Source organism: Eupeodes corollae, chromosome X (genome assembly GCF_945859685.1).
Source record: "Eupeodes corollae chromosome X, idEupCoro1.1, whole genome shotgun sequence".
Lineage (NCBI taxonomy): Eukaryota > Metazoa > Arthropoda > Insecta > Diptera > Syrphidae > Eupeodes > Eupeodes corollae.
This window is the reverse complement of record NC_079150.1, coordinates 1,678,180-1,695,439: the sequence shown is the minus strand read 5'-3', so window position 1 is coordinate 1,695,439 and position 17,260 is coordinate 1,678,180. Positions and strand designations below refer to the sequence as shown.

Here is a 17,260-nt window from a genome sequence, read left to right as displayed (position 1 = left end):
CAATTTAACATTATTCTTTTCTAAATACAGCTACTAAATCAAAAGTTGAAATAAAACTTAAGTTAACAATTATTTAAGATTACCTTTGTTACCAATTTTTATTTTTATGAACGTTACGGCCAATTTCTTGACAAAGTTCTAGTCTCTTAAACTCGGTAAAACCTAATAACTTTTGAAGATTTTCGAATATTATATGAAATAAGATAAGTGTTTCAACAAAATATTATAGTATTATAGATTGGAAAACATCACGGAAACCACTTCATAAATTTACATAGCCTCAAAAAGGCTTTTAAGCGTGGTTTTCGAATTTTCAAAATTGATATCTCAAAAACTTGATGCATCAATTTTGAAGTCAGATTTTAATTTAATTCCAAAAAAACCATTGAAAAAGTCAAATTTGAATGCCGAAAAAAAACCTTTACGACTAGTGTAATAATTGGAAAGCTGACCCAACAACTAAATTTTAAATGCACAAAATTTACCATTTTCCGTGTTTTACGCAAGAAGGTTAAAATTTACGAGGCTTTGCCTATGGTGGTACTAATGGTAAGTATTACTAAATATAACAAGAGATCTGAACTTAAAAACTAAGCTAACAGAAATTAAAGAAAAATCCTCAATTCTGGATTCCATTCTCTGGGCAGCTTTAGCAACAACCATATGCAAAAAAATGCTAAAATCAAAATTCAAGCACAAAAAATATTATTAAATCAACCAACATCCAAGACTTTCATCACTACCATTTATTAAATAATTCACACGTATGTTGAATTTAACTTATCAATTTTCACAGAATTTTTCATCGCTCTTTTAATATTTCAAAACTTAACGGGAGGCAGGTACAGTACACGGTATATAGATCTTAAACATAGATATAACACAAGAGACCAGATTCTAAACATTTGTCATTGCAGTAATCACGTAATTAAATTTACAAAATATTTGAAAGATACTCAGAAATGAGTTTATAATTTCAGTCGAAATGAAGGCAAATTGGTTGAGTTCTAATTCATTTCTTCATCAAGTTCTCGAGCTTTAGAAATTCTGATTTAGATCTCAGTCTGAGATAAAACTTATTGGACCCTTAAATTTGAGGGTCTAGGATATTAGAACTCAGTTTAGTTGACAGTTTGGTTTAGCAATGTTTTTAACTCTCTGACTTATTTAGTGGTCAGGTAATATTAAATAAATGAATAAGGTGGTTCAACAGTCCGTTGCGAACTAGGGTTTTGTGAATTACAACTTTCAACCGGCATAGGCAGGAATTGAACCCTAGACATGACAGTCCAACGCATTTTTTTATTAATTAATTTATATTAATTCATTCTTAAAACTATCTTAAAAGCTAGACAAAAATTCATAAAACTAGCCTAATACACCATAATTTACAACTAACTTACTGGTCCCATACCGACACTCTCAGTTAAAAGTCAAACACACTAAACATCATGCCACGGGTACTATTGATCAATATTGTTCTAATAAATGCAAAGCCATAGAATTGTTTGTATTGTTCAATAATTATAAATTGTAGAAAATACAGTTGTGGATGCTCACAACTTCAAATCTCAAACGTGCAATATGTCCATATGAACGTTCCAAGGATGGCATAAGGTTCATAGGCCCTGTTTCAATTTGTGTTATCTTTAAATCTATTGCCATTTTAACCGCATATATCATGTACAAAAAATAAATAAAGCTGTAGGTCTAGTCACAGCGATCACTTAAAAAATGTATCAGAACCAAATAAGCAAAACATTTAAAATACAAACAATACAAGATAATATTAAAAATAGAAACAAAAACTTCTAAACGACATTTGTTCACAGACGAAAATAAATTAAAACCGACCTTTATTTAATAAAATTAAAACAACGACAAATCTGCTTACCGCTTAATCAAAACTGACAAACATTCAATGTAATTACTCGACATAATATTAGAAATTTATGTCAAAAAATCCTGCTGGGTGCTACGAATGTAGTTTAATATTTGTTAGAATTTCTTAGTCCTTAAAACTCAATAATAAATTTACACTGAGTTCTAAGAAAATTATAGAAAGTGAAGAAATGCTCAAGTTGATAATATCTACCAAAACCATTTATACCTTACAGCGATGGAAAAAAAATAATAGAAACGATAAAAAACTAGCCAGTTTTTTTTTTAACTTCCATCCCCGTGTATTTGGAATTGAATTAAGAACTTCTTGATCGCCTGTTTAGAAAATTAAATGCAAGTTTGTTAAGATGGAAAAAATCATGTTAGGCATTCAAAGTACTTTAAGTCCGATCTCAAATGCATGAAGATGATAGTCAAGGATTTTGGTGGAAGCACTATGAGTTTTTGAAAGTTTAAAAGATAATATGCCAATTTGTTAAATTAAATGAAAAACATGTGCTGTTAACTAAATTCGGACTTTATCATCGAAATTATGATTTTTGCCAGTTATTACGCATTCATATAAGATAATGAACTAAAACACTCATAAACTTGTAGAAAGAATGTACATAATTTCCATTATACAATATACTTAATGGAAGGCTATTCAAATGATTGGATTTTAAGATAATGGAATATGTTTGGGAGTAAAAGATATGTTAAGGTTAAAAATCAAACTAACTGATGGTATTCCTCTTAAGACATCTATAAAGGTGGATGCGATGCCTAGCGTGATGGTTAGTGGGTAATATTACATGCCGTTAGGATTCGGTTTAAAACTGAAGGTCACTACCATCCCTAATAACAGCCTCTACTCTCTAGGCCCTAATTCTCAACGCTAGTAAGAAAAGCTTGTCGACTAGTGTAATGATTGGCAGATTATGCATCTTGGAAAGCTGAACCAACTACAAAATTTTGGATGCACAAAATTATCCATTTTCAGTCTAGACAATTAGACGGCCACGAGTTTTTGGTCGCTATGTTCTTCGCAAAAAGGTTAAAGTTTGAACGCCTTTTGCTTATGGTTGTACTAATGGATACTTGTTACAAACACACCAATAGATCTTAACTTTACAGCTGAGGTAACAAAAATTAAATACATTTCATTATATGAGATATACTTACTCGTGGAATCCGAATCGTTAATTTTGAATTCCATTCACTGTGCAGGGTTAGCAACAACCATATGCAAAAAAATGATAAAATCTAAATTCAAACACAAAAAATATGTTATTAAATCAACCAAAATCTAAGACTTTCATCGCTAACATATAAGATGATTAATATGAATGTTGAATTTAACTTTTCACCGAATTTTTCGTGTCTCTTTTATTATTTCAAAACGTTGCGGTCGGTAGGTACTGTACACGGTATATAAATCTTAAAAATAGATATAACACAAGATACCAGATTCTCAACATTTCTCATCCCAGTCTCTGCTACCATGCTAATTTCACATAATTAAATTTACAAAATATTTGCACAGCACTCAGGAATGAGTTTATAATTTCAGTCGAAATGAAGGCAAGTAAATAAGGCTAACAAAACAAGACTGCATTGAACACAAAAATCAAATAATTATATGTATGTACATATGTCATAAAAGAAGCTTGCTTACACCCCTTTACGCTTTTCTTGCCACACTTTTCAAAATGTTTTACGATTTTTTTTGTGAAAATAATACAATCACAAATATTTAAAAACAAAAGCCCTTTACATTAATATTTCCTCACTTTTAAGGGTACAATTTAAATAAGGAATTATACTCATATCATATAGAACATTACGTGAATTCAAAAATAAGTAACTCTTCTTTCTAAGTAGTGGTTCTTGAGTAAATACTTATTTCCTGTTGTTGACACCGTCAACAATAAAAATAACAAAAACAAAATAATAGATATAAAACATTTTGTTTGTACTTTCATACATCTCACGGTAGTGGCTGCCTGCAGATACTTTATTTGAAATAAAAACAGAACAACAAATTAAATAGGATTTCTTCGGTATTATGAATTAATTATGAAAAACTTTCATTGTTTATATATTGAAAAGGGTCTTTATTCTCCATCAGGAGGAAATGTGTCTTCTAAATATATTCTGAGGTAGTCATACCTACAACCGCCATTTTATGAAATTTAAAAAAAAAAGAAAAAAATAATTCTAGCCCTTTTGCTTGGGAAAGGAAAAAGGATATAGATACGAGTAACATGGAACTCTGATTAAAATGTAAATTTTGGACCCAATTTTTGCTTTGGGTAAGTAGGTATTCATCTCACTGTCAAGATTGAAGGTGACGCACATGCTAAGAAATTATTGATGGGAAAAACGAAAAAGCAAATCCATCTCAATTCTTTCCCTTCGAAAATTCGAAAATACCTATACACTGCACAAAGCACAATTTCCAATTTATAGTCGTGTATTTTATATGTATCCGTATCAGGCTTGAGCTAAAATAAGGACTAATAAACCCTTACTTTCATCACTGCTATTTGCGAGTTTATACCTTTATATATGTACCTTTACCTTTACATATAACATCTATATGCATAAGCATACATATATCCCAATCAACAAAGGAAAGAGAAAAAGGATTCATGCCAAAAAGATGACAGTTCCATCATTCAAAAATATAAGAAGAAAATTCCCTATGAAAATGAAAACGAATAGAACATATTTTTAGGCTTTATCTATACGACATATAGGTAAAGAAGGTATCGTATGGATTGCTTTTTAATGGGTGGATTTGATATCAGATATAGCACACGATAGCATATGGCCATCTTCTCACCTTTTTGCCTCCCCGGGGAAATAAAAAAACATTTTTTTTAGTTTTTAAGCATTTGAAAAAATGAAAAGAGAAGAAGGTCAAAAAAGCCTTCGATAATTAAAACAAACAAATTAGACTAACTTATTTTTTAATCTTTCAGGTACCATGGATCTTCTGTAGTTGATTTTGATTCAGTGCGTGGCGGTATTAGCTTGGAAACAGAAAAAACTGATGTTGGAACAACAAGCCGTCTTATGTTGACTCGAGCATCATTTAGAGATTCAGGCAACTATACCTGTGTACCAGCAGCAGCGATTCCAGCTTCAGTGCAAGTTCACGTTCTGAATGGTAAGTATTCTTATTCTTTATTTTATACTACCAGATCTTGGCGTAGAAAAACTTAATACAAGCTATACTTTACAACCAGTAGAAGTCAGTAGAAAATAAAACATATTAATCCTGAATTTCTTTAGACCAACGTTTAACAAATCGTAACATAGAGTTGGCTTTACTAACGATCAAACTAATATGCTCCGTGCAATCGAGTCTAGAATTAAAAAAAAACTCCGCATAGATTGAAATGTTAATGTATCTTACAGAAAGGGGTACATTTTTGATACCTGAGATAAAAAGCAGAGGTCCTAAATGACTACCCTGGGGAACTCCTGATTCGGGAATAAAAGGATAAGAGAAAGAACTTCTGAATTTAACTTGGTAGAACTTATTTTGAAGATAAGATGAAATCCATGTGATAAACTGAGGAGGAAACCCCATTGCCTTGAGCTTAAATGAAATAAGATTATTAGATAGTTTGTCAAGTAAAGTAATTGTCCAACGTTTTTGCATAAAATCATGTTGTTGACTTCCTTGTTCAAAACTTTTGGGAATACAGGACAGTTTAGAGATTGGTCTGTAATTTTTAATGTCAGACTTGTTACCCTTTTTAAAGACAGGTGATATAAACGCCTTCTTCTTCAAGAATATGGTCTAACTATTCAATGTAGACGACTCTACAAATACAAGCATTGCAAAATTCCAGCAGTTTTCTAAATATGCCATATATAAGAACTAAAATATAATAGTTAAGAATGGTTTTGGTGCACTTAACGGAGAAATGTTAGAAATTGTGTTAAAATGTAACTTTCTTCTAAAAATAATGTATTCTGTTCTTGTTGTATTAATATATAAAAATAAAACAGAATCTGATATGAAGAATTTTATTTGGGACTCAATTGTCGGGAGTCTATTATTAGTATAGTTATGAGCCTGCCTACTCGTAGATTGGATCTGACAAAACAAAATTATTTGGTTAAAATTAAATTATTCAACATTTAAATAAAAATTATTGGGGGCTCGAAATAATAAATGGTTCCAAATTTTTTAGAGAAAAATAAGAACGAACAAATTTTGATCTGGTCTAGGTGCTTCGACCAGTAGCTCCTCATTGCCATTGTCCAATTTGACGATCTGCTCTGTTTTAAATTTTGTTTTTCAGCCATTTCTAAAATGATGAATATTCATTAGAACAAAATCACAATTACATATATATTAAAGCAAGTGTTATTGGACTTACTTTTTTTTAAATATTGCCACGAACAATCAGCAGACAACAATCACAATAAATCTCTTGTCACTTGAAAAGTATTTGCTGCGTGTGCTGGCAAAATGACAGTGCAAACCATGGAGTTTAATTATTTAACTGTCCGTTTATAGTCGAGTTTCCCGACAATAAAATTTTACTGGGCGTTAGCCCTAAGTATTAAAATGTTTATTGGTATGGCAAAATATTTAAAACCCAGTTAAATATTTAATTGAGCTTTAATTTCGATTCTTGGTAAGGCCCGAAGTGTTTAGTAGTTAACTTTAACTTAATAAAGTGCATTTGTAGTGTTTGGCAAGTAAGAAGGCAGTGTGTCACAGTTTTATACAAGTCATCGATAGTCCAGTAAAGGTGGTGTCTGGAGAGACATAGGTATAAATGCTGCTCTGGCCAGGGCCAGAGGAGCCTTCGCTCTGACGAAACAGCTGTTTTACAGCAGTCGGCTTGGCCCCACAGTGAAGGTAATTTGCCACATGGCCCTCATACGGCCGATTATTGCTTATGGTTGTCCTGTGTGGTTCAACGTGGCCCCTTCCCAGATGGAGAAGTTTTTAAGTAGTTTATAGGTAGAATAGGTAGTTTAAGTTTTATTTTAAGGACCTAATTTTAAGAAGTATATTAAGTACAATTAAAATAAAAGATATTGACACTTTTTTTTAAATTTTCTATTTCAATACAAACAAATTAAATCTAAATGAAATAAAACAAATCTTATGGCCGAAAGTATTAAGTATTGTAGTTTAACTTAGAATGTCCATATGGGAACAGTAAGTTAGTTGTTAGTTACGTTTAATAAGGTTAGTTTAATGAATTTTTGTCTAGTTTTAAGATAGTTTAGTGCGATGGCCTGTCATGCCAGAGGCCTTCGGTTCAATCCCTGCCTGTGTCATCTAATGTTTGTTTTCATGGGTACTGCCTCTTATAAGGAATTGACAAATCCTCCAAGAGAAATTTCTTAAATTAGTCGTTCGGATTCCGCTTAAAACTGTAGGTCCCTCACAACAGTACTCACACACAGGAATGATTGAACTGTTGCGCCACCTAATCTATTTTATTTCCCAAATCGTAGGGGTTATGAACCCCCCTCCCCCTCGATCAGCCACTGAGTTAAATGTTAAAGATATAGCTTTGTACTTTTACAAAGCAAACACAATATAAGAAAGATTAAAAAAAAAGCTTGTCGCTGAAAGTCTTCCATTGTACTTTGTTGGGCACTTTAAACATTCAGCTCAAACCCGGAAACTCACACACTTACATATAGCAAAACAACAATTTGTAGCCTTCGCTTAATCTAAACAACAAATGTATGTGTTTTATTTATATATATTTTATTTTGTGTCGTTTTTTCTTAGGTGAACATCCAGCTGCTATGCAAACAAGTAGTGGAGTACCAAGCTCATCACATTTAGCTATTGTTATCCTTTGTGTTTTATCGATAGCGTCATGTCATCAATCAATCATATCACAAACAACGTCCATTGATCGTTTATACCATTCAAGATGACTTCAGAAAGAAACAGGACACTTAAAAATAAACAACAATTTGTAATAAAACAAAATTTATAGCGCAAAAAGAGTGGATGTTGATGTTAGTGGAGTTGGAGTTGAAGGTTATACAACAAAAATAACAAGTAATTATTTTTAATCGATAGGACATCCTAAAAAGAATAATAAAAAACTAATTTTTAAGGACTTAAAGATTTTCATTCACAATAAAACCAAACAAAAAAAATATTTATATGCATGTGTATATGTGTATGCATTTAAAGACACAATGTGTATGTATATGTATTATGTATTTTAAATTTAAATTTAAATAAATAAAACAAAAATTAAATACAAAAAATCATACAAAATTTATAGACACAAAAAAACTTTACTATGTAATGCGAAAAGGTTTATAGTTAAAGGATAACAACCTTTGACTGTGTAACGATTATATATATATATATGTATTAGACTTTTTCAAAATAAAATGAAAAACTAAATGTCTTCAATTTTCAATGGAACTAACTTTTTCGTTAGTATTCAGAGTGAACTAATAATTTCTCCAAAAATTGCTTACGTCTTCAAGCTGCTGTTTTTTTCTTTTACTCGCTTTGTGTTTAATTTGAACGAATCTTTATTTTTTTTTTTAAATCAAGTCGATTTTAGCTTTTAAAACACTGTTAAGGAAGGCATGTAATCTACGCATTACTTGAAAACGCTTACAAACAGTGATTAAATTGTCGTTTTACCCATTCAGTTGACTCAAAAAACCTTTTTACGTATGAAATACTTTGGAAGTTAAAACAAGAATATTTTTTTCTTAGCATTTTAATGGAGTAGTTAGCATCGATTGGTGTCATACAAAACCTCAAAGTAGGAAAAAAAATGTAAAAAGCGTTTACGAAAATAATTGCTCGTTCGTTCATTGGAGCGGAGTGTATGTTCAAATTTGAACAAAAATTCAAACTGGTTTCCAATTAAAAAAATACTCCATTTTCAGAAAATTATTTTTATTTATATTTGTTTTACTTAACTTACTTTTTCTTCCTCCAAAGGATATTTTCAATGGTTAGGTAGAAAATAATGTATAAGTTCAACGTAACTCATAACAAATTGGTCATAAGTCATGGACCTAACCGAAAAATTGAAACTAAAATAAAGTGCGCGGGCTTTTGCTACCGTGTGAGCATAAGAAAAGGAATACAGGCTTAATGCTAAGGTATTTCATATTCGCACAATTCAGCTAAGGAACGAATATCTGTACTTGACAACGATTGTTTTCGGAAATAACTTTAGGTTAAGGATGAGTGTCGGAGACAGGACAGAGCCCTGGGGCACGCCAGAATACATTATTTAGATGTTAGACCATTAACCATGTCATAGAACTTGTATTTAACTATCCGGAAAGTAATTTATGTTGCAATCAAGTCTAGATAGAATGAGTCTCTATTGAATGCTTTTTAAATAATAATCTTGAAAGATGAAATGAAACAGTTAAAACAGGTGATTGGCAAAGCTTCATATAAAAGCCTTGGAAATGATGAGTATGAATGGTTCTTGAGATAGAAAATAAGAAAATAAAAAAAATAAAAACAAAAATATATCAAAAAATCAAAATTTGAGGAGAAATTTGTATTTTTTTCCTATCCTAACGAAATACCTAGTTACGTTGAAAATCGAAGATTTTGCGGTTTTTTAAGTCAGTATGCATATATGTAATAAATAGGTTTATCTCTTTATAAAAGATTTATTTTTAATTAAATTAAAAGTAAACCTACCGAACACTATAAATACATCATCATAGATTTATTTGAAGAGAACATTGTAAATAATGCGTTGATTATATTTTGTTTGGTAATTGTATATATATTAAATGTTTATACAGACTTTCTTACTATAAATTTTTATTCATTCAAATTAGGGCTAAATACTATTTTTGGTCAGTATCATAGTATGAGGAAAGTGATGAAAGGTTAACGCAAAACTTGAATTCAAATCAAAACCAAGTCTAGAATTAAGCTCGTTATGCACAACCGATTTCCGGAAAATAAGAAATAAACCTCCTAAGTGATTGAGAGTGGTTTGGAGCAAATAGTATGTCGAGTATGTAAATGTAATTGAAAACTAAATACGAGAAAAGGCAGTATATTTGACTTACAAGAAGGAGTCGAACTTCTCCCTTATAATTCGTCACACTCAATTCGAAAATCGATATGAGCAATAGCAACATCACATTATCTTCGTTAACTCTTTAAAAACTTTATTTGTGCCTGCACAAAATTATGTTTTTTTAAAATATTTTTTTTAAGTTGCCTTGTACTGGTTTTAAAGCTAAAATTTTTGCTTTTAAAGTAATTCAGTCTTAATATTCAGAGAATACCCAGTGCACGATCTTCGGAGATAAAAATTGATACAAACTTGTATTTACTTTCATTTACAGTCAAAGATGGCAAAGCAAGGATTTTAAAAATTAATTTTCGTTTCATTCATTAATATTAAAATTTTCTAAAATCTAATTAAAATTTTATAAAATTTTTTTCCGGGATCAACTTCGTCCAATCGCATTACAATTTGTAACTGACAGTTTTGTATAAATGTGTTTCATTCAGTTTGGTTACATTCGATTGTGAGAATCCTTTTCGAAATATTAGGAAATTAGTTTTTCTCTGAAGTGCATTGAGCGAAAAGCAAATTGACGGAACACTAAAATAATTTGCAAAAACCATAAAAATCGTTATAACTCGAAAAGAAGCGAAATCAAGAAAATTACTTTAAATGTTTCTGGACTAAATATTACCTTAAAAACCCATGTTTTTTTAATGTTTCTAAAGTGATGGCAAGTGTTGAGATTGATACATCTCCTTCGAAATGCTAAATACTAATAAATCAAGCATCCAAAAACCGAAAACGGGTATTCATTTATTGAGTTGAGTTCAATCCCAATTGCATTCGTTAAGACCTTCAATTTTTTTTAAATTAAAAATGATCGCTAAACTTTTTATTCATATTTTATTTAATGTCATGGAACCACTTTCACCACAAGCAATATCATCGTTTCTACATTTAACATTTCAACCGAAATATTCATTATCAAGCCGTCCACAAGTGGACAAAAAACATTTTTTCACTGTCAGTCTTTTATATGACTTGTGCTGAATTGCCCATATTAATATTCCAATATTGTTTTCTTAGCCTACTGTCTCCGTGTCAGTGGGGTGTTGCAAATAAATCAAGTTGAAGCCAGAGGAGTCATAATCTCTCTCGCTGCTACTCGAGCCTCCATGCTTGGGTTTTGAAAACAAAAATTCAGGTCAACCATGTTCTGTACCCGCCAACTCTTCTCTTTTATCTGAATCAATCTGTCACAGGATTGTTTCCAGTTCTTCCTCCTCTGGCTGGTTATACCCACTGCGACTTTCCGTGTACATACTCGTATACGAGTATGGTCATGGTCATTGAAATTTTCAATATGTTTCTGGTATTTTGAAACTGATATCATAAAGTTTGCATGCAGCAAGCACATACTCTCACCGACAGTTTAAAGAATGTACCTACGCACCAGGACGAACAAATGTTACAGAATGTGTTTTCTCCAGAATGCACGTGCATTTACTAGAAACGAGAACTCAATCACTCGAAATTGGGGTACAAAACACTGGCTTCTTTTCAATCTCTGTTCTATGTGTGGTCCATAAATTGTAAAAGTAAAAGAAGAAACGTTCAACTGGAAAAACAACCCTTTGCGACGAGAAATAATTCTATTATCCCTTTTCATACAAACCAGACCTGAGGCGGGATAGGTACTCAATAGTCCAAGAAGAAAAATAAAATCAAGTCTAGTATCCGCCGTTGTTCTTCGTTTTCGTGCTAGTATTTTACTGTCTGTTTTGTTGCTACTTTATTTTGTCGTGACTCCTGACTCCTGATCCTGGACTGGGCTGGATTAACGTTGGAATTTTGCATTCAAAGAAGGCAAACACAACGTACAGCGCAGCTACGAGATGGATATGATAATAATCTTCTTTCAGATTCATCATCAATTAAAAAAACTGCCTTTGTAAAGGGAGCACGGAGCTCCAGAAAATATGGATTTTAAAATGATATTTGTTTGGACATATCCATTTTCTTCATTTATCTCGTATCCCTAACCTTACTGTAGCAGAAAAATACTAAAGCAAACCAAGCAACATAAAATAAACGAAGTTTCCTGACTCATGGCAAAGAAAGAAAAAGGACGAAAACACTCTTGCTCCTGCCTTTGCATAATAAAACTAACAAACACAGGCATTAATAAAGTATGGACTTGACGACGACGTCATAAATATAGGTTTCCGAAATAATGTTAACAAGGATTTATATTCTATAACGGAAAGTTAGTTAGTCCTTTCCTTAGAATTTGACGAAAGTGACAAAGGAATTCAATGATATTTTATCTGTTTTGCAAACATATTTAAAAAAAAAAAGTTCTACAGCAAAATCAAAGCGTTGAAAATGGTTGTAAGTTTTAAAACAAAAATTTACCTTTACTGCAAAGACAACTCCAAGTCCGATATTAATTCAAATGTCGCCTTGAAATTTGTCTATCACTTCACGTTTTCGAAATATGCTCTTTAAAAATGCTAAAAACACCCAAAAACAGGAATTTTACGGTTCATAAATTTAGATAGCCTCAAAAAGCATTATATACGTTTTTTTCGAATTTTAAAAAGTCATATCTCAAAAATTTAAGATTAAGAAAACATTGTCGACAAGTGTAATAATTGTAATTCTAGTACGAACTAAGAATGCTTTAAATGTTTACTTCTGTTAAAAATATGTTTTGTTGATTTTGTATGCTTACCTCATATTACTTGTGAGTTTGAGATGTGGAACCGCTAATAGCCGCACTCCGCCAATACTCACATAGTATCGATCGAAATCCAATAATTGCTTAAATCACTTTTAGATAAGTACTTTGGTGTCAGAACTTATTAAATCGTTGCAAACCAGATCGTTAACATAAGTTATGCTAATTAGATAAAATCTTTGATGAATTTTTTTTGTCAAAATCCTGAATTTTTATCTGAAAAACAAGACGAGACGGCTGACGAAAATGAAATAAGATTTACGCTGACAAAATTCAAGCACACTCTGGCTACTTTTGAATAATTTAGGGATTGTTTTGTGAAATATAATTTACTACACCAAATGTCACACTGCTGGTGTACACGTAGCGGGTGCACCAAATGTTGCACTGCCGATTTACACGCTACTACATCAATATGTCCAACATATCAAATATCGAATATTCATTTTAAAGTATATATTATACAACAAGCTAGGGAACGGAACATCACCAAAGAATTGCGAGATGCTTGGTTCCAGTTCATTTGCTTTCATTTAATCAAGAATTTCTCAGTTTAACAACAATAGGAATTAATCGTTTTAAAGTTAGTGTAAGGTCAAAACCATCGAAACGGTTGGTACCGTTGAAACTCATAACATTATATCTATTTGGCTAGCGAAGAACAGAATAGAGCCAAGTGATATTTTGGTGTCAAATAATTCCCTGAATTTAATTTACTTCATCTATTTATTATTTTACAATTATTTGTATTTTTGTTTCAAAAGGCTTCTAATATCACTTCGATTTCTTTTGCACTAAATCGATGACAAATAAGTCTAAAAATTGACTGAATTCAACTATTAACCTATCAATTGGTTAATAGCCATTTTTATTCTAGGTAAAGTTTTGTTGACGATAAATACAAATTTTGTAAATTTAATCTTTACTTCGTAAAACGCTTGCAAATTTCTATAGTGTTTACTTGGTAAAATGAAAGTCTTATTTTGCCAAATTAAACTCCTAATATTTAATTTTAAAATAAATTTTGTTTGTTTCCGTTTTAATTTCCTATTTGTTTTAAATTTAATTTTGAAAAACATGGTTAAGGTTGCTTTAGCTAAATAAATTTAAAAGAATACAAATCACAAAATGTACTAATAAAATTAAATGTATGTCTTAATTGAAAGATATTAAAATAATATTTGAATGAATGTCTAAACAACAAAAACAAAATGGATTCACTATAAAAACTTATATTTAAACATATACTTGAAGTATATTTGTAGAAATAAAAAAACTATGTATCCTTTAATTAAATTTAAAAAAATAAATACAAAAACCAAAAAAAGCATACTAATAACAATTAGCTATAGTTAAAATAAAACAAATTGTAAAACAATAAAGAAATTAATAATATAATATGTATGTATTTATAATTAAAAATTGTTTTTTTTTTTTGTTGTTAGATTACAAAACTGTGTATATATATAATTAAATATTTAAAAATAGTAAGTCAAAACTCGTTTAATTTATAATTAAAAAGAAAAACAAAATCTTTGTTCTTTTCTTAAGTACATAACACAAATTTCAATATTATAAATAAAAATAAACTTAAAAAGAATAACTTTTAAATAAAACAAGAAAATCATTACAATAGAAAAACAAAAAATTAGCTAATCAGAATATATATTACACAGAAAGGCGATAAAATAAAGTATACAAAATTAATATTCAAAATAAATATGTTTAAATGTATAAAGAAAGAAAACTGAAAATAAAAAAAAAAGTAACAAAAAAAAAACAAATGAAATATAAGAATCATTATCAAAACAATGAAATGTCTGTAATTTGAAAACGAATAGATAAATATAAAACCAAAAAAAAAAACAACAATAAACATTAAAAAATACATTTTTTTCTTCAGATTTTTTATTAATTGAATTCCGGAAACTACACCACAAAAATGATGACAGATTTCTTATTTTTGGTTTCAGGCTCAGAATAAGATCTTTAAGCTTAATTCAAAACTATTTAAACAACCGTAGTCAGAGTTTAAAAGTTGGTGACAATTTTTCTGATTTAATGAATCTGTTACGCAAGGATCAATTTCGGGTACTATGCTATTTTGCATGGTAATTAAAGATCTCCCCCTAGTTCGTCATAATATCATTAAATATTACGCTGATGATGTTTAATTGATATATAGAACCTTAACTGAAGCATAATGAAGATCTTTTAGAAAACTACTATTAATCCTTCTGCAATGGCTTAACCGGCTTAATCCGAACAAATCCCTGATCATTGCTATCTCTAAAAAGTAATTTTATGTCAATAATCTGCTAACACATCTTAACCCGCCTTGTCCCTGCATACAAACATGGGTCATATTTTGTCCTTAAGCAATAATGAAGTGCGAAAATAATGGAATCTGCACAGAATCAAGACAATTGTTTTTAACTTGATTCCTTAAAGCCAAAAGTAAAAGTTCACAAAACTTGCGCTTCAGCTTCGGCTTCAACTTCGAATTTTAGCACTGTATATTGTTTTTGTACTTTTCAACTTCAACTATACCACGAGCTTAAGCTTTAGCTTCATCATAGTGTTCAGCCAGTGAGACATTTCTATTATTTCATCCCTCCAAAGAGCAAATATTTTGAATTTTTGAGTCTGTGATTCTAGCCTTCAAGTTTAATTGGACTCTCTCATTAAATGATCTTGGCAATCTCTCCACTATTTATTTATGGTGGTATCCATTAAAACTACTAACATGGCGTTGGAAAAGATTTTGAATGTAACTGTCGACTTTTGTTTTAATATTTTGGAGGAGAACTTGTGCAACACAAGTTGTCAGATCAAGAACACCAACCACATACATTTTTCGTACGTATCACTCTCCAAAACCCATTTGTTTACACTGTTGTATTTATAATGTGGACGAATTCAACGAGAAAAATTGACATGTTTTTACGAATACATAGAAATATCTTCTGAGTTTTTAGGGAAAATTTCATAAATTAGAGGAGAAATGACACGCATCCTTAATTGAGTTTATGAGTCTGATTTCGAGTTTAGCTTATAGGCAAACCAAGATCGCTACTGAGGATTTATATCTTTATTAAAGTGTTTGTGACACCAACTATCCAAAACGTATTCCTTCAAAAAAAAGTGGTTTCCCTGGAATCATTGACTGTGCGGATGGTGTTCTCAAGTTCAAATAAATGCATCAATAGAAAACAAACATCTGTCTTTAAATCGCAAGGAACATTTTAGTCTTAACGTAACGTTATGATAGTAGGTATCATTCATATTTTTGGCCTATAAAGTAATAAATTTTTTTTAATGTGTGCTTAATTTTTTATTTTAGATTTCCGACTACAAAATATGAACAAGAGCTGTTAATGCTAACTACCAGGGAGCAAATCACGACTCTTATTTTTGGGCTTTGGATCCTGAACAACGATATTTTGAAAGAAATCATTGAAGTGGTTCAAGAAGTAGCTGGTTGCTATAGGTAAAAATATTCTTTTACAACATACAGATCACCCGAATTTGTTTTTTTAGGTGGGGCCTAGTCTTACGACACCATTCAGGATTCCTGCACTGCTAATCGCAGAGAGCCGTTTTTATGCACATCACAGAAGTGCTCGAAATTGAAAAGCAGATTTTATTGCTTCTTAGGTGGAAAACAGTTGCACTATGCATCTTTGAAAAGCTGCACAAATCGATTATGTTTTTTGCGCTTTACACTTTGATTCAAGTTATGAAGTTTTCGAACACGAATATATCAACAATATGGAAGAAGAACTGGAAATTCACGAAATTGAGACAAATTTGCTTTGAAGACAGGGAGCTATAATTCGATATTAAATAGTTCATCTCAACTTTGATGCATAATCGTTAATTAAAAAAATACATTGATTTATTAAAAAAAAAAACAATAATATCACAAGCATTTAGGTGTTTGACTTTAGTTCTTTAAAGTATTTAAAAAAAAATATCTACCTTCATTGGCGTTTGTCTTAAAACTAATTAAAAAAATTTGTTGGCGTTATTTTAATTTTAAACAAAATTTAAACAAATTAAAAATAAAAAACCAAAAAAGTAATAGCAAGTAAAATAAAATTAAAATCATTCCATCCAATGATGGCTTTCGTAGTTTAATTTTTTTTTCAATTCGATTTTTTGCAAAGCTAATCGCCTCATTTCGATGTTGTGAGTTTCGATCTCTTTTAGTTTGTCTCCTTTAGGCCGTACGGTTAAAATCCGTACAGTTTTTTTCCGGGTGGACTTTGTTTTCACACAAAACTTATTTTTCCCGTGAATCGTCTACGTTTGTTTATATTTTATATTAAAATGCTTTAGTACAAGTGACCACAAAACGTTTTTTGTGAATGCGTTCGCGTAGTCACGTACGCCACTGATAAGACGGCGACGGCACGTTCGCCGCATATTTCAGTAGTTGAGACAGCTGATTTAAATCGTTAGTACAGATTTTAACCATACGGACAAAACCGTCTCGTGTAAGGGCACCTTAGATTTATCGTCAAGTGAGCGATAGGAAATCATTTTTAAGATTTGAGTTGTGTCCTTGTAAAACTTTTCATATTTTTTTAACGAGTTAACTAAAGTAAACTTTATT

General features: G+C 30.7%; 1 protein-coding gene across 3 annotated transcripts in view; it reads left to right on the top strand.

Moving 5' to 3' along the window:
• LOC129953234 (zwei Ig domain protein zig-8) overlaps positions 1 to 10,592 on the top strand; it is a 185,340-nt gene extending 174,748 nt beyond the window's left edge. For all 3 annotated transcript variants that reach the window (XM_056066190.1, XM_056066191.1, XM_056066192.1), the window contains 2 exons: positions 4,869 to 5,056; positions 7,661 to 10,592. In XM_056066190.1, the coding sequence (XP_055922165.1) occupies positions 4,869 to 5,056; positions 7,661 to 7,812 (340 nt within the window). In that variant the 3' untranslated portion in view covers positions 7,813 to 10,592. The remainder of the gene's footprint in view (positions 1 to 4,868; positions 5,057 to 7,660) is intronic.
• Positions 10,593 to 17,260: the final 6,668 nt, after the last annotated feature.